The 25,065-nt window shown below is 45.3% G+C and overlaps 2 protein-coding genes and 2 non-coding genes across 4 annotated transcripts; 1 reads left to right on the forward strand and 3 right to left on the reverse strand.

Moving 5' to 3' along the window:
• On the forward strand, positions 1-973 carry OST4 (oligosaccharyltransferase 4 homolog (S. cerevisiae)). The gene is made up of 2 exons (XM_006835207.1): positions 1-138; positions 727-973. The coding sequence occupies exon 1, from the start codon at positions 2-4 to the stop codon at positions 113-115; it is 114 nt and encodes a 37-aa protein (XP_006835270.1). The 5' UTR covers position 1; the 3' UTR covers positions 116-138; positions 727-973.
• Positions 821-20,320, reverse strand: AGBL5 (ATP/GTP binding protein-like 5). The gene is made up of 15 exons (XM_006835206.1): positions 20,162-20,320; positions 18,653-18,913; positions 18,240-18,411; positions 17,750-17,913; positions 16,888-17,065; positions 16,443-16,621; positions 15,571-16,027; positions 14,978-15,147; positions 14,493-14,628; positions 13,672-13,874; positions 12,849-13,063; positions 4,235-4,390; positions 3,254-3,366; positions 1,663-1,787; positions 821-1,327 (listed from the first exon to the last, which is right to left on the reverse strand). Exons 2-15 carry the CDS (start codon positions 18,865-18,867, stop codon positions 1,156-1,158), a joined length of 2,655 nt encoding a protein of 884 aa, XP_006835269.1. The 5' UTR covers positions 18,868-18,913; positions 20,162-20,320; the 3' UTR covers positions 821-1,155.
• Positions 20,321-20,667: 347 nt separating this feature from the next.
• TRNAA-AGC lies at positions 20,668-20,740 on the reverse strand. The gene has a single exon. It is a non-coding gene; the product is annotated as a tRNA-Ala (tRNA).
• Positions 20,741-21,062: 322 nt separating this feature from the next.
• TRNAY-GUA lies at positions 21,063-21,151 on the reverse strand. The gene is given in 2 exon segments: positions 21,063-21,098; positions 21,115-21,151. It is a non-coding gene; the product is annotated as a tRNA-Tyr (tRNA).
• Between the last annotated feature and the right edge of the window lie 3,914 nt (positions 21,152-25,065).

The following is a 25,065-nucleotide window of genomic DNA, read 5'->3' on the forward strand; positions in this document are numbered from 1 at the left end:
GATGATCACGGACGTACAACTCGCCATTTTCGCCAACATGCTGGGCGTGTCGCTCTTCTTGCTGGTCGTTCTCTATCACTACGTGGCCGTCAACAATCCCAAGAAGCAGGAATGAAAGTGGCGCTTTCTCCGCCCCAGGTAACAGCCCGCTTAGCCCTAGAAAAGTTGAGTGGCCAGGCCGATCCAGGGCCTACGGCGTTCGAAACTTCCAATCAGAAAGTGTCGGGACAAGGGTACGCCCAGAACTGGGAATCTTTCTCCGTCTACAGAAGTGAATGCTTTGCGCCCCATCCGCTTACAGTGAGGATGGGTTCCCCAGTGTCCCTCAGTCCCCACCTTATAGTTCCCAGTAGAGAGACGCCCAAGTTAGGGAGTATGGAGACAAGTGCCATTTAAATATGAGGATTTGGGCTCTGCACTGAAACAACCCTCATTTTCCCGAGGTTGTTCAGGCCTTTATTTGGGTAGAATTTTTTTGTGAGAGTGCAATGATGTAGACGTCTATTTCCGTGGTCTGTGACAAGGGGCACTGATTTACGGCTTGGCTTCTGTCAGCTTAAGCCATAGAAATGAAATGATGGAGTGGGAGGGGGCCACTGGGACCAACATTAAGTTTGGGTCAAAAATGTAAAAGGAAATGGCCAATAGCAATTGATTTCCTGAAGGATTTCTCCAGAAGAAACCTGCAGCATTTTCCTTACCTCAAGTCTTTCCCCTCTTTTCTAGGGTTCCAGGACATAGTCTGAGGCAAGATGGAGGGTGTGAGGGGCCTTCACACTTCATCCCTTCTGCCCATCACAACATACAAAGCAACTACACCTGGATTTTTCCAAACAACTTTTATTTCCTCAAAGTCTTCCTTAACTGTATGGAACAAGAAGCTGCCACTGAATAGGGCCCAGTATAGGGGCTACTTTCTTTTTTACTCCCCCAATATAAAAATATAGATATATATTTTTTTGTGGTCCCAAAATCTTGTGCTGTGGAAGGAGGGGAGGGTGGCAGGTCCCTGCTTTGACTCAATAAGGTGGTATTCTGCTATCCTTTGGGTAGCATGGCTGGTGTCCTGTTGAGTTACTAGTGTTGTATGGAATCAGCAGCTGAGGGAGGGGGCTAGCACATTTCTCACTGTGTTCTCCTAGCTTGGGGCTATTATCAGACCCGGGGAGAAACAGTGAGTGGGGGGGATTTAGAGACAAAACACACCTCAGGTTGGCCCAAGGACCCTCCACTGTAATAAATCCGGGACTGGGCGTCAGATAGACTATAGGAAATTGGAGAAAAGGCAGGGGCAGAGCGGGGCCGTGGGGGCCCAACCTGAGGCAGCCTGCAACAAAGAAGAGAGAGGGATCAAGGTTGTGAAAACTGCCACTCTTCTGGTGTATTAGTCGGGGGCTGCGAGGTCAGAAAGGTGAGAGGAGAAGGGAGTAGGGATGGCAGGTTATTGCTGGAAATAGCTCTTAGGTCTTAGGCCTTAGGCCTTAACTAGAACGTTTTTTCTTGTCCTTTGGAATGAAAACTAAGGTCGTGTAGGGGGGAAATAAGGGACTAGATTCACTTAGTCATTGGGGTCAAAGTAAGTAGGGAAGAAAGATACAGAATGACAGAAATGGGAATGTGATAGAAGTCAGGGGTGGGGAGAGACTGGACCCTGGTTCTCACCCTGATGCAGCACAGCGGGGTCCTGGCTCCAGCTCACTGGTCCTAGGGGTAGGGGATGTGGGGCCCGAAGAGCCTCTTATCCCTCTGCGAGTTGGCGGTGAGCCCCGGCCCAACCTGGGCCTAGCCTGTGTGGACAGGGGTAGGCTAAGAGGCTGGATTCTTCCATGAGCTGGTTTGCTTCTAAAGTTCCCATCCATAAGAGGGTAGTATAGGAGTCACCATTAAGTACTTGGGTCATTGAATTCCTAGGCACTGTGGGTTAATGCACTGGACTGCAAGGTCAGTTTGAACTGCAAGGTCAGCAGTTCAAGCTTACGAGCTACTCCTTGGAAACCCTATACAGGGTTGCTATGAGTCGGAACCAACTCGACAGCATTTAACAACAACAATCCCTAGCCCTGGTTGTGCTGTAGCATAAACACTAAACTGCTAATGACAAAAGATGGAAGTTCAAATCCACCAGCCATGCTGCAGAAGAAAGATGAGGCTTTCTGCTCCTATAAAGATTTATAGCTTTGGAAACCCTAAACAGTTGTTATGAATAGGAATCTACTTGATGGCAGTGTTGCTGTGGGTTAATGCACTAGACTGCAAAGTCAGTTTGAACTGCAAGGTTGGCAGTTCAAGCTCACCAATTGCACCTCGGAAACCCTATACAGGGTTGCTTGGGTCGGAACCAATTCGATGGCACTTAACAACTGAGAGAAGCCCTGATAGTGCAGTGGTTAAAACACTTGGCTGCTAACCAAAAGGTCAGTGCTTCAAACCCACCAGCTGCTATGTTGCACAGATGCAGCAGCCTGCTTCCACAAAAATTTACAGCCTTGGAAATCTTACGGAGCAGTTCTGCTCTGCCCTACAGGGTCTCTAAAAATGGACTCAGTGGCAGTGGGTGGGGTTGGGTTCTTGATTCCTAGCTGAGAGAGGGGAGGCAAGACCATGACCAGAGAACTACTGGGGTCAGTCTGTGAGCATGCATTCTGAGTTGGTTTTAACTAGGGGTGACAAAAGGATCACAGCTGTGGGCAAGGTCTGACTGACAAAAGAAGCACCGTGTGGAAAGACTGGAGAACAGACAGACAGATCTCTCTCAGCACCTGTGCCTCAGCCACTGCCATTTCAGATTAAACTTCATCCATCCAGTCAGCTTCTACCTATATCCAACTTTAGCCAACCTAACGTGGGGATGGACTGAATTAGAGTTGGTGGCACAGCTGTTCCTAGGAGCAGCAACTAGACATGTTACCTGGGGAATCCGGGACCCCTCCTGGCGGAAACTCTCCTCTGGCAGGTCTGGGCAGAAAGAGAGGAGAAGCTAAGGGCAGAGGCAGGGAAAGCCAAAGCTAGCAGGCTGAGGTTTGGGTATATCTGGCAAGGGGCATGGGTTGAAAGCAAGCAATAGAGAGACCTAACTGATAGGGATGTAGACAGTGGCAGACAGGCACTCAGCATCTTCTGATTTCCCAGAGCAGCTGGGAAGAGGCTATAAAGCAGTGCTGGACTTTTCCCCTCCCACTACCCAGATGAACAGTGCCTTGCTGGGCTCTGCAAGAGTTGTTATGCTGAGAAGTGGGGAAGGTCCAAAAATTACCTGCATTCGGGTCCTGATGCAGGGGGTCCGTGGTCCAGCCCCTAGCAGACCTTTCCCAATCACCATGACAGTCTCTGGCTTGTCCCCTGAGGACAGGATTGAGCAGCTACTCCCTAGAGAACAAAGGAAACTGCTCATCGGGATAGGGGCAATGGAGAAGAGAAGAAACTTTCTTTAGGTCAGGATTTCTCAACCTTGGCACTACTGGCATTTGTTGTTCTTGTGAAGTGCCGCCGAATTGTTCTCACTTAGAGCAACCCTGTATAGGATTTCAAAGGAGCAGCTGGTGGGTTTGAACTGCCCACCTGTGGTTTGCAGTCCAGTGCTGATGCTACAGCGTCACACCAGGAATCCAAATGATCAATAAATGCTAGCTATTATTAGCTGTTGTTGAATTGGCTTATGGTGATCCCATACACAACAGAGCAAAATGCTGCTTGGGCCTGTGCTATCCCCATGATCAGTTGTAGATAGGATAGTTGTGACCATAGGATTTTCACTGGCTGAAAATCTTCAGACACAGATTGCTAGGTCTTTCTTCCTGGCCCATCTTCGTTTAGAAGTTCTGCTGAAACCTATTCAACATCATAGCGGTCCACAGCCTTCTCTGACAGGTGAGTGGTGGCGGTGCATGAGAAGCACTAGCTGGGACTCCAACATGGGTCTCCTGCACAGAAAGTGCAGATTCTACCACTGTGCCATCATGGTAGCTGTTATTTTATTATACTAAACCTTTCATTCAATTCCAGCTTCCTGTATAAAAGTGTGGATTAGGACAATCCAGGTTCCCCCCTAGGAGAATAACTGGAGCCTCTAGTCTGGAGGGCCTGGCATTAACATCAGGTCCAGGAAGTCTAGGTCAGGTGGCAGCATGGCCCACAGTATTTCCTTAGGTTTATTTAGGAGCTTGGTCTAAGCACTAGGTGGCAGGGATTGGGAGGGTGCTGGTCACCTCAGATCTCAATGACAACGGGTACAGACCTGATATGCTGAGTGAGTTGGGCAGTAAGCAGGAGCCCATGTTGCGTGAGGAGCCTGTACCAGAACTAATGGGAGCTGGGGGTGGGGCCAGGCTGCTTGCAGTAGGGCGATGGGTCAACGGCTGCTGCCGCCGTCTCCTGTCCTGACATCGGGGCTCTGAGTGGAAGAGACAAGCATATAAAAGGGCAAATAAGCAAGGTAACTTTCACTGCTCAACTGGCACCCCTTGGTCAAAAGATAAGTATTTTCACATTTATCATCAGACCAGTATCCCTCATGTGAAGTATCTGAGATGGGTAGAAAGACCTTGAATATTTTTATTGCAGTTATCCAATTCTCAGCCAGCCTTCAATTCTACTTCATCTTTCTGACTTTTTTTCAATTAACCAACCTACTCATGTAGTTCAGTCTTCTGGCCAAGAAATTATTCAGCTTAGCTTCTGAAACAGAGTTTCTAGGTTCTCTTATCCTCTAACTGTTCTTCCAATTGCTATTCCTGTCCTTAAATGCCACCATTCTGTCCTTTTTGCTCAAATCTCTCTAGCACTTTTCTCCTGCACTTCAGTTCTAATTGTGCCCTTGACATGTCTACCAAGAAATCTTCCCCAAGACCAAAAGAAAACTCATTCTCTTCCACCCTTCCTCCTTTTTGTTCTTCCAGCTTCATGAAGGAGTCCTGGTATGGCACTGTGGGTTAATGTGCTGATCCGCAAAGTCAGTTTGAACCACAAGGCCGGCTGTTCAAGCTCACTAGCCGCTCCTCAGGGTTGCTGTGGGTCGGAACTGACTCAAAGGCACTTAACAACAAGTCTGTGTTAGAAATTTTATTTCATCTTTAGATTCCTCCTTTGCACTTCTTGTTAAGTACCATGGAGTTCACAGTGACCTTGTATAGGGTTTCCAAGGAGCAGCTGGTGAGCCTGAACCACTAACCTTGTTGATCAAACCGACTCTGCAGTCCTACAGCGCCATACCAGGACTCCTTTGCACTTAGATCTGTGTTAAGTCAAATCCTGACTATTCTATCTCTGCAAGTGCTTGAATTCTTCCTTACTCTCTTGCTGTTGCCCATATACAGGTCTTTCCCTCTCATTCAGGCCTTTGAAAAGATTCCCTACTGGTCTCCCTAGCTTAGTCTCTTCGCTTTTCCAAAACATCCTTCACACTAATGTCAGAAATAAGTTTCCTGAAACCATCCTGATCAGAAATCACTTATGTTTAGTCAAGAGGGAGAGATTGAAGGTCATTTAAAGGATAGTTTACACCTTTTTGTATAACATTCAAAGTTCTTCCCTCTGTGGTCCCAATCTTAGAAGGATGCTGGCTTGATCTTTCATACTCTCTATTACAACTTTTATATGTGCTGTTTCTTATGGAATATGTCTCCTAGGAGCCCTGGTGTGGCACTGTAGGGTAAGTACTGGACTGCAGGGTTGGTTTGAACCACAAGATTGGTGGTTCAAACTCACCAGCTGTTCCTTGGAAACCCTATACAGACAGCCTTGTTATGAGTCAGAACTGACTTGACAGCGCTTAACAACAAGTAAAACTATGGACATCTTTCTTGTCCCATCTCAAATGTCACTTATGAAGCCACCTTGACCATTATAGGCAGAATTATCATCTATCTTTTTTTGTGTGTGATTTGAGTGAAAGTTTACAGGACAGATCATCAGTTTTACATTCAACAAATCATATACTTGGTTTCATTACAATGATTATAATCCCCTCCATGTATCATCAGTTAACAGTATTTCTAGTTAACTATTTCTTTCATTTTAGTTCTTTTTTTAAAAAAACACTAATTTAAACTACCAAATGGGCACATTCTACAAGCCTGCCTCCTGGCCGCCAGCTCTAATTCCATGAATCTAGAGTCCTCAGGTACGCCCTCTCTCCATGCCCCCGTCTCTGCCTCTATCTCTGGTGTTGCTGCTTCTCTGGATAGGTTCCCACATTCCACTTGTACTCTTCTCCCTTGATGGTCCTAGGGTCCTCTGTTTCTGGACTGTAAGATTAACTACTCTCGTTTGTGTTACAAAACTTCTACCTTTACAGTTGTGACAGTCACAATTAGCCATGATATTATCACCATCTCTTTTCACCAGACCCATCTAGACAAGATAAAAACTATTCAATAGGGACTGTATCTCCCCTGGCACACTTTTAAACTATATTCTTTCTTGAAACCTTGGTAAGCCAGGTACTTTGTGCATTTATTGCCCCCTCATTTTAGGAATCCAATGTCTATGTTGCCTGTCCCTATCTACCCTGGTATACAGAAGGGATGGGGATAGCATTGATATTAGATGTGAAGTCTCCTTCCCTTTCGTTATTTAGAGCTACTACCTTTATGAGTATAGGTCAAGTTCATCAAATTGTAGCAATTTACCCTCGTTTCCTGTCATCTCTCTCTTGCTCGTATGACTAGTAGTGGTTTATGCTTTCTGCCTCTTTAATGAAATCAGTACTTTTAACGACAGTTGTAATAGCGCCTGCCATCCAATAAGTACTAAGTAAATGTTAGCTAATATTCTTACTAATTGTAACTTGATTCTTTTGAAAGTAGGGGCCTTTTCTCCAACATTATATGGGAGGACTTATAGAAAACCAGAGATTTTAATAAAGTGTTTTTTTTACTTGAACACAGACGCCCACCATGGGCCATACACTGAACCGATGTTATCTGATTCTAAGGACATGATTGTACTCTTTGGGACAGCTCTTTCTGGTCTGTACCTGTGGCTAGAGCCTGAGGGTGGGGCCCCAAGGGACAGATGCCAACTGGGTGGGGTAGAGAAAGACCTGCCCATATCACAGAGGGGCAGCAGGTCTGCTAAATTCAGTGGAGCTTTCAAGATGTCATTTGACTCCTAAGAAACATGAGTTGGTTGTAAAAAGCCTTTCACACAGTAGGTGACAGTAACAATTCTACCACTGAAAAGTGCCAAACCAAAAACAACAAAAAATTTGAGACCTATATGAATGAATTAAGGGCTAGAAGATAGGGATTAAAAATCTTAATGGAGCTATTCTGGCCATAACATTATTGGGTCTGTATATGACTTGAGAAATAATCTATTAGATGTTAACATGTCCCTAACAGGAGTCCCAGTGTGGCACTGTGGGTTAATGCGATGGACTGCAAAGTCAGTTTGAACCGCATGGTCAGCAATTCAAGCTCACCAGCTGCCCCTAGGAAACCCTATACAGGGTCGTTATGGGTCAGAACCTACTCGATGGCACTTTACAACAACAGAGACATGTTAAGGGATGAGCCTATAGCTCCTTACCCAGGAAAGTGAAGTGAGTGGTGGGGAACAACTCAAAAAGAGGGTGAGAATGGCTGCACAACTCAGTGACCTCAATGTCACTGAATTCTACATCTAGAAATGGTTGACTTGGTGTCTGTTTTGCTGTGTGTATTCTCAACAAGAATACCAATTTTTTAAATAATGAGAGCTTTTGGGATATTTGCAGGTTTTAGTAAGAAACTGAGTGACACTTGAAGCAAAGCCTGAAAATTATGTAAAAAAGATCAATATGGAGCATAGAAATAAGGAATCACGTAAGGTACAACCCAAGAAGAGAGTTCTAGACAGGAGGCATTGTCTGGTTGAGGAGGGAAACTTGATCTGGAAAGTAGAAGACATTTCAAGATGGCATTTCAGTCATCACTTCTAGATTGCCTTAGGCAAAACAGTTTCTCATGCTTTGACTTGGAATTCCTAGTATATCCAGGCCTTCTCTATCCCCATTTGAGACAAGAAATAAAGGAAGTCGCCCAACTGTATGTCTTGGTTCTGAGGTTACAGAAACAATTAAGGTCCAGGGTATGTGACCAGTTTCTACTTCCAGAAGTTGTGAAATGATACCTTCTGGTAGTCAAACTGTTTCAATTTGGGAAGAGCAAGATAGTCCTGGCAAGAAGTCATGAGTCAGACCTCACCACTATGTGAGTTAGAATGGATATTCTAAGGTTTCACACTTTAGAGGAGCAATTATTTTGACTTGTGCCTAGGACCTGCATCCTCCCACCTAAATTGTTCCTACATGTAGCACCCTAGGTCATACTGAATTCTCTTGTATTACAGTGAGAACAGGATCAGTGCACAACCATCTGGAATGATCACACTATTTCAATAAAAATACTGATTCCTCTGAGGAGGGAAAAGGTGAGATAAGCGTTCACTTGGCTCCAACTTCTTGCCTGTCTTTCATTCAACAAATATTTACCAGTCACTTAATAAAGGCCAGGCAGAGGGTGTCAGGTATATTAGGAGATACTTCCTGCCTTTAATATGACGAAATTTCAAAAAAATTCCCTTATCTTTCGGTTCCATTTTTCCATGAGTAACTTCAGGGCTCCAGGACAGAGCTGGGAGGGAGGAGTGCAGGTGAGAGGGCAACAGCTGAAGGCTCCTGCTTTTATGCTTTAGTGCCTCGGCTCTTAAACCAATATTCTGCTGGGGAGACTGGAGGGCCAGAGAGTGAGTTTCAGTTGTTGCTTAGATCCAGAGTACAAAATCTGATATATCTACACAACCCTGACAGTAAAAGGCTAACATAAATATTGTGTCCTAGGTGTCTTGCTTGCCTCACCTGAGCCTACAGATAACCAGTACAAACATAAGCTGGTTTACCTATCCCTCCTCACCACAGCAGGCCTTTTTAGCTCTGTTTGCATGTGGGTTTGCACCAGTATCTTGCAGACTTTAGAGTTCCTTCATCCATCATCATATTTGCTACTCCCTGGAAACTTCCTCTATAGAAAAACAGCAACTATTGGTAATGTGGTCTATACTTCTGAGCCAGGTGGATGGGAACTTGATTGTGGGTCTGGGTTATGGGGTCTAGAAGCTGTTTCACAGCTGGGAGAATTGGTAGCAAACATCCTGGCACTAAGGGTGCTGAGAGTCAGGATTTACCTAGAACGGTTTTTAAGACTCCTGCCCCAGAAACATTGCTGTTTGCCTATTGGCTTTCTAAAACCATCCCATACCCTCTCAAGAGAGAATTGTCAGACTGGTGCCCTGAACAGCTTAAGTTTTTTTCTGAAATTTCCAAGATAGCCCCAAACCATGTTTTGGTCTAGCCTGGTGGAATCCTGGGTAGCACTGGACTGTGAACCACAGGTAAGCAGTTCAAACCCACCTGCTGCTCCTTGGAAACCTTATACAGGAATGCTACGAGTCAGAACTGATTCGACTAACAGCAACAACATGAAGGACGGGGGATAATCATTAAAGGGAGTTAAATGTGGTACAATTTTCATACTGCTGTGGGAATTTCAAAATAAATTCACAAATTGAAAAAAAGCCTTGTCAAATCAGAATTTGGAGTTTTTAAATGCAGCTGCTTTAAAATTAGATTTCTTCCTATTTTGGAAGATAAACTGTGTGGTGTGGGTAGGGGCCAAATTGCCTAAGGTGTGGAACCAGGAAATGTCCAGATATTATCATGCTGGACAAATAATGAAGTTTTTTCAAGGGTTGGTTGAAGATACCAAGTTCAAATATCATAGTCTGCACCTCAGGCCCATAATCCATGCCACGACCTGTCTTCCATCATGAAGACTTTAAGGGATGAAGTAGTAAAAATTGTAGCACCAGCAGTGCCCAGACATAGAAATTAAGATTTCTGGGATCTGGCCTTTCAACTCCTTACAATACTGCTTATTGGTACGTATCATTAGTAAATCTCTTGACCACTTGTCTTTAGAGACATATGGTTCCTAATTCTTAAGGGGTGTCTCTGAACACATGCCAGGGGCCTCTTTTCTACTTCTAAGCTCCTTCACCTGTGGGAACATACTTGCTAACTTGGTTTTACCTGGCATTTGTATGTAGATGATTCATAGATCTCCAAATTTGATGTCTCACTTTTTCTACATTTCTGCTCTGCAAGATTATTTAAATAGACCATAGTATCAAGTGTGACTAAAATAGATAACTCATCACTTTTTCTTCAAGTGCCTTAATGCTAACATGACTTTTCCTTCAATTTGTAGCCTTACAGTGCTCTTAGTTCCTCTCTCTCCCACCATCACTGAGTACTGCCACCTGTTTTTAAAAGTTAGTTCATCTTTTCTTTCTAGACCCTGACACAGGCTCTAACCATCTCGTGCATAAACTACTGCAAGAATCCCCTCTCCTGTCGTCTTTAATATATACAGTTTACAGACAGCTCTCTTCCATAACTTTTCTGTTCCCATCATTCTCAGAAGCACACAATTAATGCCATATGTTTCCGTTAATAATCTTTTTTTTTTTCATGACATTTCACCTTCCCACTTCTTTTCATCTAATTGTCCTCTATCCAGAAGCTCAGACTCCTAGTGTAGAGCCACAAGATAAGCACTTGACCCCAAGGTCAGTTAGAACTACGAGGTTCAAACTCACCAGGCGTTACTTGGAAACCCCATACAGGGTCGCTGAGTCAGGATCCACTCAACGGCACTTAACAGCAGCTCAGCAGCTCTGTTCCTAGCTCTCATTTCTGGAATGTTTTATCAAACTATATACTATCCATTCTTCAAAACTATTGCTCAATTGGGCATTCTTTGCATAGTAACTTGTTTACCACAGTAGTTCCCTGAGTCCACTCTTGTGTTTATAATGTGTATATGCTATTATATGGTGTTCCCTGTCCTGTTTCCTATAAGCTTCAAGTTAGTCAACAAGAGATTACTTAGGTCTGACTGTACAAATAGGTTTAGGGAAGTTAACAGAAATAAAATACATGCCCCTCAACTTCAGGAATCTAATGCAGGACTCTACATTGGGAAATGTCAACAAAATACTGATTAAAAACTGCCTAGAATTCTCTAGTATGGACCTATGGAAGACTTTTTACTATTTTCTCTTCGTAGTTATGGAAGGAGAATTTATTAAACTGATAATCCTTTCTAAAAACTAAGAGTTAAAAGCCACAAAAGACATGAATAAAAAAGAAAGAAAAACGATCCAGATTTAAGAAGGCAAGATGAGGAATGGGAGTATGGTGGCCCTGGAGGATCTCACTGGACTGTGAACCACAAATATTGGCAGTTTGACCTCACCAGCTGCTCTACAGGAGAAGATGAGTCTATCTGCTCCCAAAAAGATTTTAAAAGTCTCAGAAACCGTATTTAGGGTCACTGTAAGTTGGAATCCACTCAATGGCACGTAACAAGATGAGGAAACAGATATACCAGGAACAGTAAAATACTTACTGCATTTTTATGCAAAAATCATATGTGTTACCCAGTTAGTCTGTTTGCAAACTGTATAGCCCCATGCACTGGTTTCCTGTGAATGCTATATGTGTGCATCATTTTCTTGGGTACATTATTTGCAAAAATAAGATATGTTAGAATTACTCTGCCATTTAATAGCTGTGCAATCTTGGCCCAACTCACTCTTAAAACAGTCAGGTTCCTCATCAGAAAAATGGAAATACCATCTACCCCAGAGTGTCCTCTCGTGGAGATCAAATGCAATTCTATATATAGTACTATTTTCACTGTTAAATCTTATTCAAGTATAGCATTATTACTTTAATATTCTCCTTTAAAGACAGAGCAAAAGTATTTTTCCAGTACAACAGAATCTCAAAGGATGGGGCTTGGGATGTAAGTAGAAAAAATGAGATTGGATTACCATGAATAGAACTCCTTTGTGGTCAAAGCTGGTTGGTAAGGACCTTTGCTGTCAGTTGTGTGAATGCTCTAACTAGTGCAGCTGGATTTACATAGCCTTTAATCTAGGGCATATTTCAGGCCTATCAAAAGCTAGGTTGCAAGCTGAGTAATCAGGGAAATGTTAACATGGATCCATGGAGTGCATTTTGAAGAACAGCAAAGCTCTTAGTTCCCACTTACAAGCCTCAATACTGGCAAGATTTCTGTAGTTCAGAAGCCACACACAATATTGACTTGTGGTCTAGTGTGTTTCCAGAAATGGCACTACAACAATCTCTCTTCCCACCACAGTCAAGGTTACTCCCAAGGAATGGTCCTGTAGTTACTTCTTTTTCCCTAAAGACTTACCTGTTTCTGGAATAAATTTTAATCCAGAAACTTGTCTTATATCAGGATCTCATCAAACAAAACCTAGGGGTGCTGATACAGAGAAACTGTCTGTAGTTCCATTTTTCTTTGGAGAGTTGGAATCCTGATGACATTTTCTGAACAGACTCGAAGTAAGGATTAATTTCAGCCCACAGTGACTCTAGGTAGTATTCTTCATCATTCTACAGTGCTGCAATTTGGCTTCTGAGAACATGTTGTTAATACAAGCCAGACTGAAACTGTCCTAGATATAGAGGCTCTGTGTCTCAGATTTTGGCACCATTTCAGCTAGTGATTCATCCCAGGAGACTCTCTTGGCTGCCCGCATGTGCTGAAACCCAGATACCTAGGACTTCCAGCTGTGGCCACCCAAAGTACATGTGGGTCTGGAGCTTATACCGCGGGGAACACCAAGGTCACAGGAGAGGTTGCAGGTTCTGCTAGAAACTAATTTTATTGATTCACCCCTCTGTCCCGGCCTGGATGTATCTTCAAGCTCTCACTTCCCCCAGCAATGCCCCAAACAACTGAACACCTGTTGCAGGGGATCCCAGACTAGCTTACCTCTGACGGGGCCCAGTACCCGGTGGCTGAGCTTTTGGGTGCTCAAGCCCAGGCCTGGCAGCCCTGTTGGCCGAGTGCCATGAAAAGGAAAGCTGGGGGAGTTCTTCATCTGTGGAGAATTTGGTTGGCTGCTGCTGCTGCCACCAGCACTTGTGCCAGTACTAAAACTCCGTGCCCGGCTCAAGGTGTTTTCAGAGCAGGAAACAGGCAACCCACTGCAAAGAAGTAGATGCCAGTTAACCCTGGCCAGCTAGAGAGTGGCCACATCTTTTCCCAGAGTCTGATGCTCAGTAAAGTTCACCTCTGAGGTACACTGGCAGAAACCCATTCCAAGGGAGAAGGGAAGAATTCAAATCCAAGGGTGAAGGTATCTAACCTGGGACATACCAGCTGATCATAGAATGCCCAAGAGTCCCTGTTCACACATACATGCTCTTATAGAAAGTACCCTAAGAACAGTAAGAGCTGTCCCTGAGCAGCTTTATCTCCCAATGAATTTACTCGTGGCCTTGGCCCTGGCCCTTGAACTCACTTCTGTCAGTCATTTATAATCACTGGAAGCTGCCCTCACCCCACCCCACAACCAAAAATCTATATTGGATTTTGTACAGGGCCAGCCTAGTTTTCAGATCTCAGAAGTATGTCTAGGTAACCTGAAGTGAAAAGAAAAAGGATCCCTTTCCCAAAATTGAGCTAATTTTGCTCATTTTAATTTACCCTGAAAATATGAACCATGTGGTACTTTCAGGAGGAGGGAGGGACTAAAACTACAGCCCCTCTTCCTGGCCCATGCCCCTTCTCCCTTCTATCCAGCTGGTCTTACTTGTTACTTTTGGGTGGGGTTCGAGAGCCTCTCTTCTTGTTGACACCCACATTCACAGTGCTGCTCAGGCCTCGGCTGTTGCGCACGTGCTTTAGCATCCAGGCCCGTAGGTTCGTGAGGCTGCTGTGTTCTGACAGCACAATTCGGGGCCACGGGTTACATTCTGCCATGTCCAGAGCTGCAATGGCCATAGCACGTCCCACCTGTGGGGAGGCCAGGCTGGTTTAGCATCTTGGCCTTTCAATCCAGGTTGCTGTGTGGGGGTCAGGCACACAGCACAGTGGAAGGAAAGGAGGCCAGGTAGAAAATTTGCTCAATACTGTACCCAACTTTTGTGGCTCTGACAGTTTTATCTCAATGGGTTTAGAACTGTTCCCTAACCCATTAACCATTTTATTTTAAGGTCTTCATCTGTATGAGCAGGGTCACGTATGCTTTCTAGTTGGCTCCATAAAGTAATCCTAGCAGTTTGGGGCTTTTCCAAAACCTTCCTATTCCTCTTGGTGTACCCTAGGACACAAGAGGTTGTCAAGACCACTGTAAAGGGGGTGCTTTCAAGCCCAGGAGTGAGTAAGCCCAACAGGCTAAGGAAGACAAGCTTAGAGATACTCAGGTGTACTTGGAGATTGTCTGTGGCTTGGGGTCAGAAATAGTGCCTGCTCATCTTCATATCACAATAGAGGCAGGCTCCTACTAAGGAAAAGACCCAGAGTGGTAAGACAGTGATCCTGGTGTCTCTTCAGAGGACCTTAGCAGAAGGAATAAAAGCCTCTGCAGACTTTGCGTTTCCCCCTTCCCCCACTTATCCCACATATTCATACCTGCTCAAACAATTCCACAGTGTATCTGGAGGGGAAAGCCGGTGGGGGAGGGGGGCTGGCACGCCCATTGTCATGACAGGCAGCAGGGATGCTGTTTACTGAACGTCCAGTGTTGTAGTTGCATTCGAGTGTATAGCTAAGACACAGAGAGTCTTATCAGTGTCCTGCTGGAACAGACAGCAGGACAGAACCATGAGGGACAATCTAGATGGCCAAAGAAGGTAACCACTTAGGAAAAAATGAATATAAATGGAGAGTGTTAATCCCCAATGACTACCAGCTGTTCTCAGCATTATGCCACATGTCTAGGCAGTCTCAAGAAGGGCAAGTCCCAGACTACTATCAATGATATTGTTAAACCTTACTTTTGAGAAGATGGGGATCCCCTGCCCTTCCAATACCCTTACTGCCCCTCAAATACCCTACGCCGGGTATTTTCTTTAGGAAATCTATTTCATCAACTCCATCCTAGTTTCCACCCCAACCTGTGGATTATCCCTGAGGCTTTGTAGATAGCAACACGGCCACTGCCCTCCTTAGACTGGCCATCTCTACGGTCTCGGGCATACATGTTCTTCTCTGAGAAATTGCAGCCCTGGAAGTCGAAGTGAGCTGAATTCAAGGAGATGAGTTTTGGATACAGCATGTTTTCTACCTGTTTGGGGGGAGAAAGGAAACTCAGGAGATAAAGAAGGGACAAAATGCAAAAAAGCGATGAGGCAAGCATGAGGCCAAGTGACTCAATACACAGCAGATAACCCGTCAAAACCATCATTAGTAATCAACGCTTCTTGAATTCTCAGGGAATATTATTTCTAGACTTTGGGAAGGTCAAGTTCTCTTTTTAAACTCAGTAATGCAGCTTTTCCTTCTCTAGGAAAGACTACAGTGCTGACAGCTTGCCTCATAACATAATGTCTAAGACATAAGTATCATCCCTGTTTGGCTCTTCAAAGCTCATTTAAAGTGCAGGCCTTCCTGCCAGATGGCCACGTTCCCTCTGCTCATGGCCCAAACCTTCTCACCTAGCTTGCACTACTTCTTTCCCGCACTCACAAGACATTTTTAGGGTTCCTACCTGGGTGCTCTCATCACTAAAGCTGTTGCCATACATGAAGCAGCCCCTTTTAGAAGCATGTCCATGCAGGTCCACATAGTAAGCAACACCACTCTCCTTGGGGGGGATGGTCTCCAGGGCTGGCTCCTCAACCTCGGTAGACTGCTGTGGCACAATCCACACACTGTTGGGCTTCTGTTCTGCTGTGTCTGTCTGTTTCCAGGTCTCAGGGTTCTCCCCATCAGATGGGGGCACAAGGTGAGTTTCATTCTGGAGATTGTTGGCTTTCTCCAGGTCAGAAAGGAGAGCATCAGGAGGGAGACAGGGACTGTGCTGGTGCTCAGAGGGGCTCTGGGAGTTCAGACGGGAGTGCACATGGTGGTAGAGTAGCACAGCTTTAGCCCCATAGATGGCTGGGTGCAGGACCACATCAGGCTTCAGGTACTGACGGTTCAGATTCACTCCACGGGAGTCTGTGCTATAGAAAAACAAGGACTGAAGCTGGGGCTGGAGGGCTGGACCAGCAAAGGAGACACTAGGGCAGATGAAAGAAGACTGGGAGACTAACTTATAAATGAAGCTGAAGTTGCGTTAAGAAAGAAAGAAAACTAAGGACAGGCCGCCTCCTTGATCTGCTATCACCCCCACCACAGAAAACTAAATATTGCTGCCTCTATCCAGATGGGCCTGCAGTTACTCCAGTTCCATCCATCCACGGAGTGCCCTTGATGGGATCACATTCCTTCTCTGTCACTATGGTTAGGTGAGCTTGCTCTTGGGTGCAAGAGAATTGGAAGTACGGGAGAAGTGAGGTGATAAAGCTGAGAGCATTTCAGTGAAGTTCAGGGCATGAGGAGGACTGGAAATACAGATGGACTGGGGAGGTTTCTTACCGGTAGTGGCCCCGGACTACACCATCAGGGTTCAACATGGGAATCAGCTTAAAGACAAAGAGGCGACGCAGGGTTTGGGCTCGGGGGTCATCCGGTCGAAGGATGAAGTCCAGAAAGCCATTGAAGACAAAGCTAGATGGAGTCTCCCCAGGGTGTACCCTACTGCTTAAGAAGAATATCTGAGATGGAGAGGAGAGCAGTCATTAGGCCAGTTAACTCTACAGTTCTACTCTGATAGTATATGTAGGGTGGAGGGTAGATAAAGCAGGAATAGCCAGTGGGTTTCCAGCTGGCTGAGTCTGCAAGTGAAGTAGGAGTCTTCATCCTTGCCTCAATTTGCAGGCTGAGGCTGCACCTGAGATGCCTAGAGACAACAGCCTTAAGCTATCAATTGGAGCTAGAGGAATGCCAAAGTACTAATATTTTTTTATGCTGTCTCTCTTACCCTCTTGCCAATGAAATGGAATGGTCGAGGGGTGCTGGTATCAGGAAACAGCTGCTCCAGACGGGGCTCTCGGTCTTCTCGTAGTCCATGGCAAGAACTGATTGTTAGCAGATCTACACGAAGTCCATCCAAAGAATAGCAGAGAAGCTCACGGTGGTAATAGATGGTATCCAGGGGGCTGTAGGGATTAAAAATCATTAAGCCAGGAACATTCCTTAAATCCTAGCAAGAAGAACCAGGATTTGTAGGACCTGATCCTTCACCCTAACTCTTGTTCCTTAAAATACCTCAGTGTTAAATGAAGCTAAGGATTTGCCTGGGTCTGCACTGCCAGAAAGCAGAGTATGACACAGGAAAAACTTTGTGTTTCCCCCCCTTGTGGCTCCCTAGGATACATCACTTTGTGCAGAGAGAGAGGACTTGCCCTCTATTGGAACAGACAAGGCAGTGGGACTGAGCTAGGACAGTGCTAGGTAAATTCTGGCTAATTGATGGGAACAAGGATATCAAAGGGCCCTGGTATGACACTGTAGGATAAGCTTTAGACTGCTAGTCACAAGGCTAGTCCTACACCAGCTGCTCTCGAAAACCCTCTACAGGGTCGCCAGGAGTTGGAACCAACATGACAGCACACAACACAACAGCAAGATATCAAAGGAGGCTTTAACTGGGCAGGTGAATGAGTAGACAGAATATAGGTAGTGGCATGCTGAGATCAAGGTCAGAAACTTATTTTTCAAAGGTACCCAGAGTTCCACATTCTGCACAAAGAAAAGACTGATCAACTTAGGGCAAGTTCCAGAAGTAGCACAGATGCTGTCTGATCCAGGACTGTGTGATAGGAGTAAGAATGGGCTGGCACCTGCTATGGGTAGGCTGGTTCTCCAGAAAGCGCTGGTCTAGCTGGTTTAGCAAATCCTGGCAATCACTGTACGAGAAGGGGTAGCAGAAGGCGAAGAAGGTGGTGGCCCCACGGCCCTCCACAAAACGGTGAACAAAGGATAACACAAACTGTGTCTCTGTCATCTGAGGAGCAGAGGAGGAAGAGGGAAGAGCAACATGCAGTTAGTATCAGAGCTAAGCTCCTGTTGAGGTCACTAGGAACCAACCTTACACACCCTCCTCCTGTTTAAAGACATCCCTCCCTCTGATACCTTCTATACAATGAGCAGTTCATTTTGGCTTCCTGAGGCAGGGGCTTAACTTAGACTCCCATATAGAGCTAAAATGAAAGTGCACATCTAAACCTGGTGTTCCTCCTGCCACCTACTCTATATCAAGGGCAAATTCCTCTTTCTTTTCCTCCTACTTTCAGCACCCAAACCTTTCTATCCTGCTCATGGACAACTTACCTCAAATGTGGGCCGGTCTCGAATGCGTTCCCAGCGTGGCCGAGTGGGCACTGTGCGCACAAAGGGGGCCATGCCCTGGGAATACAGCTTGCTTTGTTTGTTCATGTTCATAATGTTGATTTTGATGACTTTCCCTGGTGTTCCCCCGCGGACACTGAAGTAGAACCATGACCTGAGGGCCAGAGTAGGAGGGACAAGTCATGTTATAAAGGACAGATGGAGATAGACTACGTGAAGGGTGGGAGCAAGTCAGATTGGGAAAAGGCTATTTAGGATGGAGGGCAGGAGGGAGAAGGGATAGGGAGAGGAAGGGTGGTGTGCTGGCATGAACTGGTTGTCAAAGGTCTAACAGTAGAATGGATTTGGGAATCTGTTTATCCCCTTTCTTCTACCCTCCATTTCTTTCTTCATACCTGTTCCCATTTTCAAATTCCGTTTCAGCACAGTCTGGTCGGGTCCACACGTTGAATTCGTAGTCAGGGGAAGAGGCAATGCTGCTGGTGGGGGCTGAAACCCCACCCCCTACTCCTTCCCCATCACTAGACACAGATTCCACCTTCTCCACATGGGCTAGGTTCCCTGAGTCAAAGCGAGAACTGAACAGCAATCCCCCACAGCGCAGCTCCATGGTGGGGCTGGGAAAGCATCCTCCTGCCCCACTCTGGCCCTGAGAACTGGGGAAGAAAGGGGTTTGGAGTATGGAGGGGAGAGAAGAAAAGTGAGGCCAAGTTTTTTGGTCTTTGGATAAATGAAAGCTATTCTTAGGGAGTAGTCCTGGTGTGGTGCTGTGGGTTAATGCGATGGACTGCAAAGTTGGTTTGAATTGAAAAGTCAGCGGTTCAAGCTCACCAGCCGCTCCTCAAAAACCCTGTACAAGGTTGCTATGGGTTGGAACCAACATGGAGGCATTTTCCAACAACTCTTAGGGAATGCTGTAAGAAGCAAGAGGTTCTCTCCTCCTTAGAAAACCTGGAAGTGGCCTTATGAAAAAGGCCAAGAGAAAAACAACATTTTGTCCCCCACCCTAAGGGTTATAGCTATATTATAGGATCACATTTTACTACAGCTTGGCTGTTCCAAAATGTAATGCTCAGTGGCTTAACTGTGTTGAGAAATACTAGACTCCAAGTTTCTTTGCAACCCAAAGATTAAAGAGTATCATTAGAGAAGTCAGATTTCCTAAACCTAGTCATCATAAACCCACCTCAACACATGGCCATCTTCAGATACAAGCACATTCTGGATTTCTGGTTCCTCTACACTCTAGCGCAGAGCTGAGTAGAACCAAGGTTTTGAGTTTAAATGAGCAACTTCCTCTCTTCACCACCCTGTCCTCACAAGTACTGACCAGGCACTCTTCTCTTGCTCCCTTGAGTCCTCCTCCAAGGGCTGGGTGGTCTTCTTCTCTACTTCTTCTGTTTTTTTTTTTTTGTAACACTACTTACGCTTATTATGGAAGAAAATCAGAAAAACTGACCTTTGTCCAACTAAAGGAAACTAAGCAGGTGCAACCTACTCAGGTCCAGCAAGAGTCTCTTACCAACCCCCTTCCTCTCTGTAAGCTCTGGAGCCCCGGCAAAGGATGCTCTGGTAATTGCTGGTGAATAAAGGGTGTTCCTTGGCACCCCACAAAAGGGCAAGCTGGTAAAGTCCCAATTGAGGGGACCGGGGTGGCCTCTTGACCCTCAACGCTGGGGAACCCTCAATCTGAGGGAAGGTAGGAAGGCAAGGACTAGGGATCAGAGGTGAGTCCACGGAGCAGGGATGGGGCCAGCGGAAAGCTCGGGCGGAGGGGCGGGGTCTGCCAGCCTGCCGGGCGGTGGAACTGGATGGAAATGGAGAGGGGCTCAGGCTAAAAGGGGCTGAAAGAAGGGGGCGGGGCCGGGGTTGGCGGGGTCTGCACTCCGCGCAGAGCCCCTCACCTCTCTCGGGGCCGGTGATCCCTCTACCTTTCCAGCTAGTGAGGCTGCACCTTGGGCCCCGGCACCGAGCCCTTCGCCCAGGACCCAAACAAAACCGGAGCGCCGCGGTGCCGGGACCCCGCTCTGCCAGGAAACAAGAAGTCTCCCGCCTATTGGCCGCAGATACGCGCTGGCTACCCGCCCAGTAAAGTTCACTACCATTGGTCAGAACGCGGGGGTTCCCTCGCACGTTAGTGGGTACTTAAGTGCCGTTTGGGGTATCTGACGGGCAAACAGGGTGAAGAATTCTACCAGCGTGTTTTCAGAAAACGGTTAACGGCCTGCTTACTAGCAAGAGGAAAAAAATGCCTGAGAAATAAACTTGAAAAGACTCATCTGTGAATTAAAAACACATTGCCTGCAACAGGATACCGTTTTACCGGTTTCTCATTAGGTTTCATGGACCCATCCAAGTTGGCCCTCCCACTATTCAAAGATAGTTTCCTAAACCACCGCTAAAAACTGAGTGGAGGATGCGGGCATCGATCCCGCTACCTCTCGCATGCTAAGCGAGCGCTCTACCATTTGAGCTAATCCCCCGGTTGCTGCAGCTCCTTTTCTCTTTACTTTACAGGTCTGGGCTATCTGCTAACGACACAAATTTAGGACATTTATTCAGCAGCGTGTGGGTACATTTTTTTAAATTAAATATATAGCAATTATACATACACAATAATAACGAAGCTTATTGAAGTATTACAAAACCTTCGCATGTAATACATAGACGAGCGTACGAATCTTACCTAATTCCTGCAGTACTAATACGAATTCACAAGCTGGCTCCTAAGTACTCCATAACCCTTTGGTGTAATTAAATTATATCAAAATTTTAAGTTAAAAAACAAATAAAAAACAGACGAAGTCCTTCGAGCCGGAATCGAACCAGCGACCTAAGGATTGCCACAGCCAACCCACTACAGTCCTCCGCTCTACCAACTGAGCTATCGAAGGCCTCGCTGCTAAGGAGCTTTGCCGTTCACCCTCTAATGTTTACCGAAGCCGTAGTCTTCCAAAATTAGATATTTTTTTTTCATCATTTTAATCTCCGATCTTTCCAGCAATAAATTGGGCCCTCCAAACAGAGAAAAAAACAGAAGTGTGAGGTAAAGGTGTTGCCCGACCCTGGACAAAAGAAATACATTTCCCTGCTTTTTACAAAACAGTACACATATACTACGTGGCGCTTTCTCTAGGATTTCGAAAATATAGAGCTCCTGAGAAAACGAGGAAGACCCTCAAGAAAAAGGATTGACACAGTGGCTGTAACAATGGACTCAAACCTAGCAACGATTGCGAGAATGGAGCAGGACCCGGCTTTATTTTCTGCTGTACGACGTGAGGTCGCTATGAATCCGAACCGACGGGACGGCTCCTATCAACAACATAGATCCTGGTCACATCCATAATTGTGGGCAGCATGTCTTCAGCCTTTCAGGTATACGCACATGCTTCAAAATTGGAATACGGAAACCCAGTATGCAAAACTGATGGATTATTATGCTATTTCTGTTCCACACTTTTCCCTCAGTTTCTACGGGAGAGCTAGTAGTGAAAGTCAACTGCTCTCCTGAGGAGATATTCATTCAACCACTTAACTAACGTTTCGTGAATATCTACTTATCTTGGCTATAGCAAGAAAGAACCACCGAGCTGCTGGTGACATGCAGGGCGTCGCTGCCGCAGCGCCGAAACGCCAGCGATCCTGGACTGGCCAGCTTGATTGATCCTGAGGGGAGGCGCCTCGTTCTTGCCCTCAGACCCGTTCACAAGCTAAGAGCATTTCTCTGCCGCAGGCCTGGGGGTGACACGCGGACGAATTGCTCCCTACGTCCCCAGAGGCCCAAGTAGGGGTCGAAGCTGGCCTTGCAGTTCCCGGCGTGGGACACCTGGTGTTCCTTACGGGTTTATGCTCACGTTGGCCTACCCGCAGACTTATCATGGGTTCCCAGGCAGGGTCTTCTGCCGGGTCTAGGACGCCTACCCTGCCACTATGGCTGTCTGAGTGTCTTCTGTCAGGTCAAGGCCTAACTCCATGGCTTAACTCACCTCTGTCCCTCTCCCGCTCACACCTTTACCTCTCTTCCGATGGTCCTGGAATGCCAGTCCACAATTCAGTCACCAAACGTTGTGGAGTGTTTAAAGCAAACAAAGAAACAAACCTAAAACCCAACCTCTCTAGGAAGCTTTGCCTGGTGGTCTGGCGGATGTGCGAAGAGAACCGGTCTCGGTTTCCAGCTCCGAAGTCAAACTGTGCTTGCTACCTTTGGGAGCGGTTGTTTCAAGCCCCTGGCAGCTCTGGCATTCTGACCTCCTGTGGTTCTGCTCTTCAGAGCTGTAAATCTGAGGTCTCTCCTATCACTGAGCACAAAATGGCTTTCACCCTTGTGCCCACCACAAAACTTGAGGTTAAGATTTATTTTCCCATTGAAATCTTGGTTTAATTTTTCATTCTGCTGATGTAAATGTTACTACCGTTGTGTCTGAGAACGTTAACTTAGGGTAGTTTTCTTGGTAAACTGATTTTTAACACTGTGATTCTTTTTTCTTTCTTTTTTTAAGTTTTTATTGTGAATCGAGTGATAGTTTATGTGGGGGGGACATCAGTTTTACACTGATCCTATCGTATTCATTTCATTGCAATGATTACAATCCCGGGCATGCTTCATCATTCACCAGTATTTGATTCTATTCCCTCTGGGTTTTTGTTTATGTTTTGGATGTGCACCAAAACACTCAGGAATAAACAATCGTTCAAACAGCCAAAGGGCACACGCTGCAAGCCTGCCCCTCCTGCCGCCAGCACACATGCCCTCTCGCTGCATGAGTCTAAGAGTCCTCAGCTGCTCTTTCTCTCCATGTCATCCTCTCTGCCTCCATCTCTGGCGTCATGGCCTCTCTGGGTAGGGTCCCACACTCCTCTCCAGCTCTTCTTCCTTGATGGTCTTAGGGTCCTCTGCTCTGGGAATGTAAGATAGACCACTCACCCCTTATTGCTACAAAACTTGTGGTTCTTTTTTTATTTTTTGCTGGAAAGAACATATTTGTATATGTTGCCATTTTTTAAATTTTGAGGTAAAATTTACATAGCATATAGTTAACCATTTTTAAGTGAACAATTCAGTGGCATTTAGTACACTTTTCATGCACTTTTCTCTAGTTTCAAAACTTTCATTACCTCAGAACACCCCATACCAGTTAAGTAACCACTGCCTCCTTCTTCCCTCTCCAATCTCCTAGCAACCACTGTTCTATATTCTGTCTATATGGAATATCTGTTAGGGGTACTTCATATAGATGAAATACAGCATGTAGCCCTTTGTACTGACTTCTTTACACGCAGCAAGTGTTTTTGAGGTTGTAACCTGTTGTTCTTCCTTAAGACCAAATCATTTTCCATATTATATATATTCCATAATTTATTTATCCATTTCATCTGTTGATGGACGTTTGTATTGTTTTCACCTTGTAATGATCCTTAGAAACAAGTATTGAGAACAAGGCATTGGCCAGATCAATAGCTGCATGCCAGTATTTATTTGCTCATGCAACGAAACCACATCTGGAGCAACAGCAATTGGCGTCACTGTGTTGCTTTTACAATAATTCACTATCATTTCCCAAGATCCATCTGTTTTCTGTACAGGCTAAATAAGCCTGTTGAATGGGGATGTGGTAGGAATTACCACCCCTGCATCCTTCAAGTCCTTGATGACTGCATTAATTTCTGCGATCCTTCTAGCAATGCAATACTGCTTTTGGTTTACTATTTTCCTAGGTAGAGAAAATTTTAATGACTTCCACTTGGGCTATCCTACCATAATACCCTTTACTCCACATGTTAGGGATCCAGTGTGAGAATTCTACCAGTTGCTGAGTGTATCTATTCCAATTATGTATTTTGGGGAAATCATTACAGGATGGATTCTGGGACCCACTGGATGCACTGTGAGATCTGAGCTAAGAATTCTTTAATAACCTGACTTCCATACACTCCTACTCTGACACAATGATGTCTTGGGTCTCCCGGAATTAGGGTCAGTTCAGAATCAGCATCCAGTAATTCCTGAAAATCTGATTATTTCCTTTTCCCCAATTAATATTCACTCTCCTAAAAAGTGACTTTGGGGAAGGCTGAGAGAAAGATTAACAGCATAAATTTTGGCAATGTAGTAGGATCCTTCCTCAAGGAGAACCGGGTCAGTCTCCCTTTCATTAAAAGGTGTGTTGGTCTGTAAAACTGGCGCAAGTCTGCAAGTTGATTGAGGGGCCATAACTGTTTTGATATTTTATTATAGTATTTGGTTTTATCTTCTTGAGCTGATCTTTGAAATTTTCTGTTCAGCTCTTGGACCTCTTCAATTCTTTCATTTGCTTTAGCATCTCTACACTGGAGAGCAAGTTTCAGAGTCTCTTCTGACATCCATTTTGACCTTTTCCTTCTTTCTTGTCTTCTTCATGACTTTTTGCTCTCTTCACGTATGATGTTCTTTCTTGATGTCATCCCACAACTCTTCTGGTCTTTGGTCTTTACTGCTTAATGTATCAAATCTGTTCTTCAGATGATTTCTAAATTCAGGTGGGATTAATTCTAGGTCATATTTTGGTTCTCGTGGACTTGGTTTCATTTTCTTCAGCTTCAGTTTGAATTTGCATGTCAGTAATTGATGGTCTGTTCCACAGTCTGCCCCTGGCCTTGTTTTCACTGATGATATATGGAGCTTTTCCATCTTCTCTTTCCACAGACGTAGTCAATTTGATTTCTATGTGTTCCATCTGGTGAGGTCCATGTGTATAGTCGTCTGTTATACTGTCTAAAGAAGGTATTTGAAATAAACAAATCATTTGTTTTGCAGAAATCTATCATT

The sequence above is a fragment of the Chrysochloris asiatica genome, unplaced genomic scaffold, assembly GCF_000296735.1.
Source record: "Chrysochloris asiatica unplaced genomic scaffold, ChrAsi1.0 scaffold00016, whole genome shotgun sequence".
NCBI classification, from domain to species: domain Eukaryota; kingdom Metazoa; phylum Chordata; class Mammalia; order Afrosoricida; family Chrysochloridae; genus Chrysochloris; species Chrysochloris asiatica.

Bases quoted from the DNA above. Each gene is read 5' to 3' on its own strand.
- AGBL5 (XM_006835206.1), bottom strand. From the start codon at position 18,867: ATGGAGCTGCGCTGTGGGGGATTGCTGTTCAGTTCTCGCTTTGACTCA. The intron at 16,028-16,442 runs GTAAGAAACCTC...GTTTTTCTATAG, and splicing joins GTAGTCCGGGGCCACTACCG to CACAGACTCCCGTGGAGTGA. The intron at 13,064-13,671 runs GTAAGACCAGCT...ACTTCTTTGCAG, and splicing joins ACCCCACCCAAAAGTAACAA to TGGGTTGCCTGTTTCCTGCT.
- OST4 (XM_006835207.1), top strand. From the start codon at position 2: ATGATCACGGACGTACAACTCGCCATTTTCGCCAACATGCTGGGCGTG.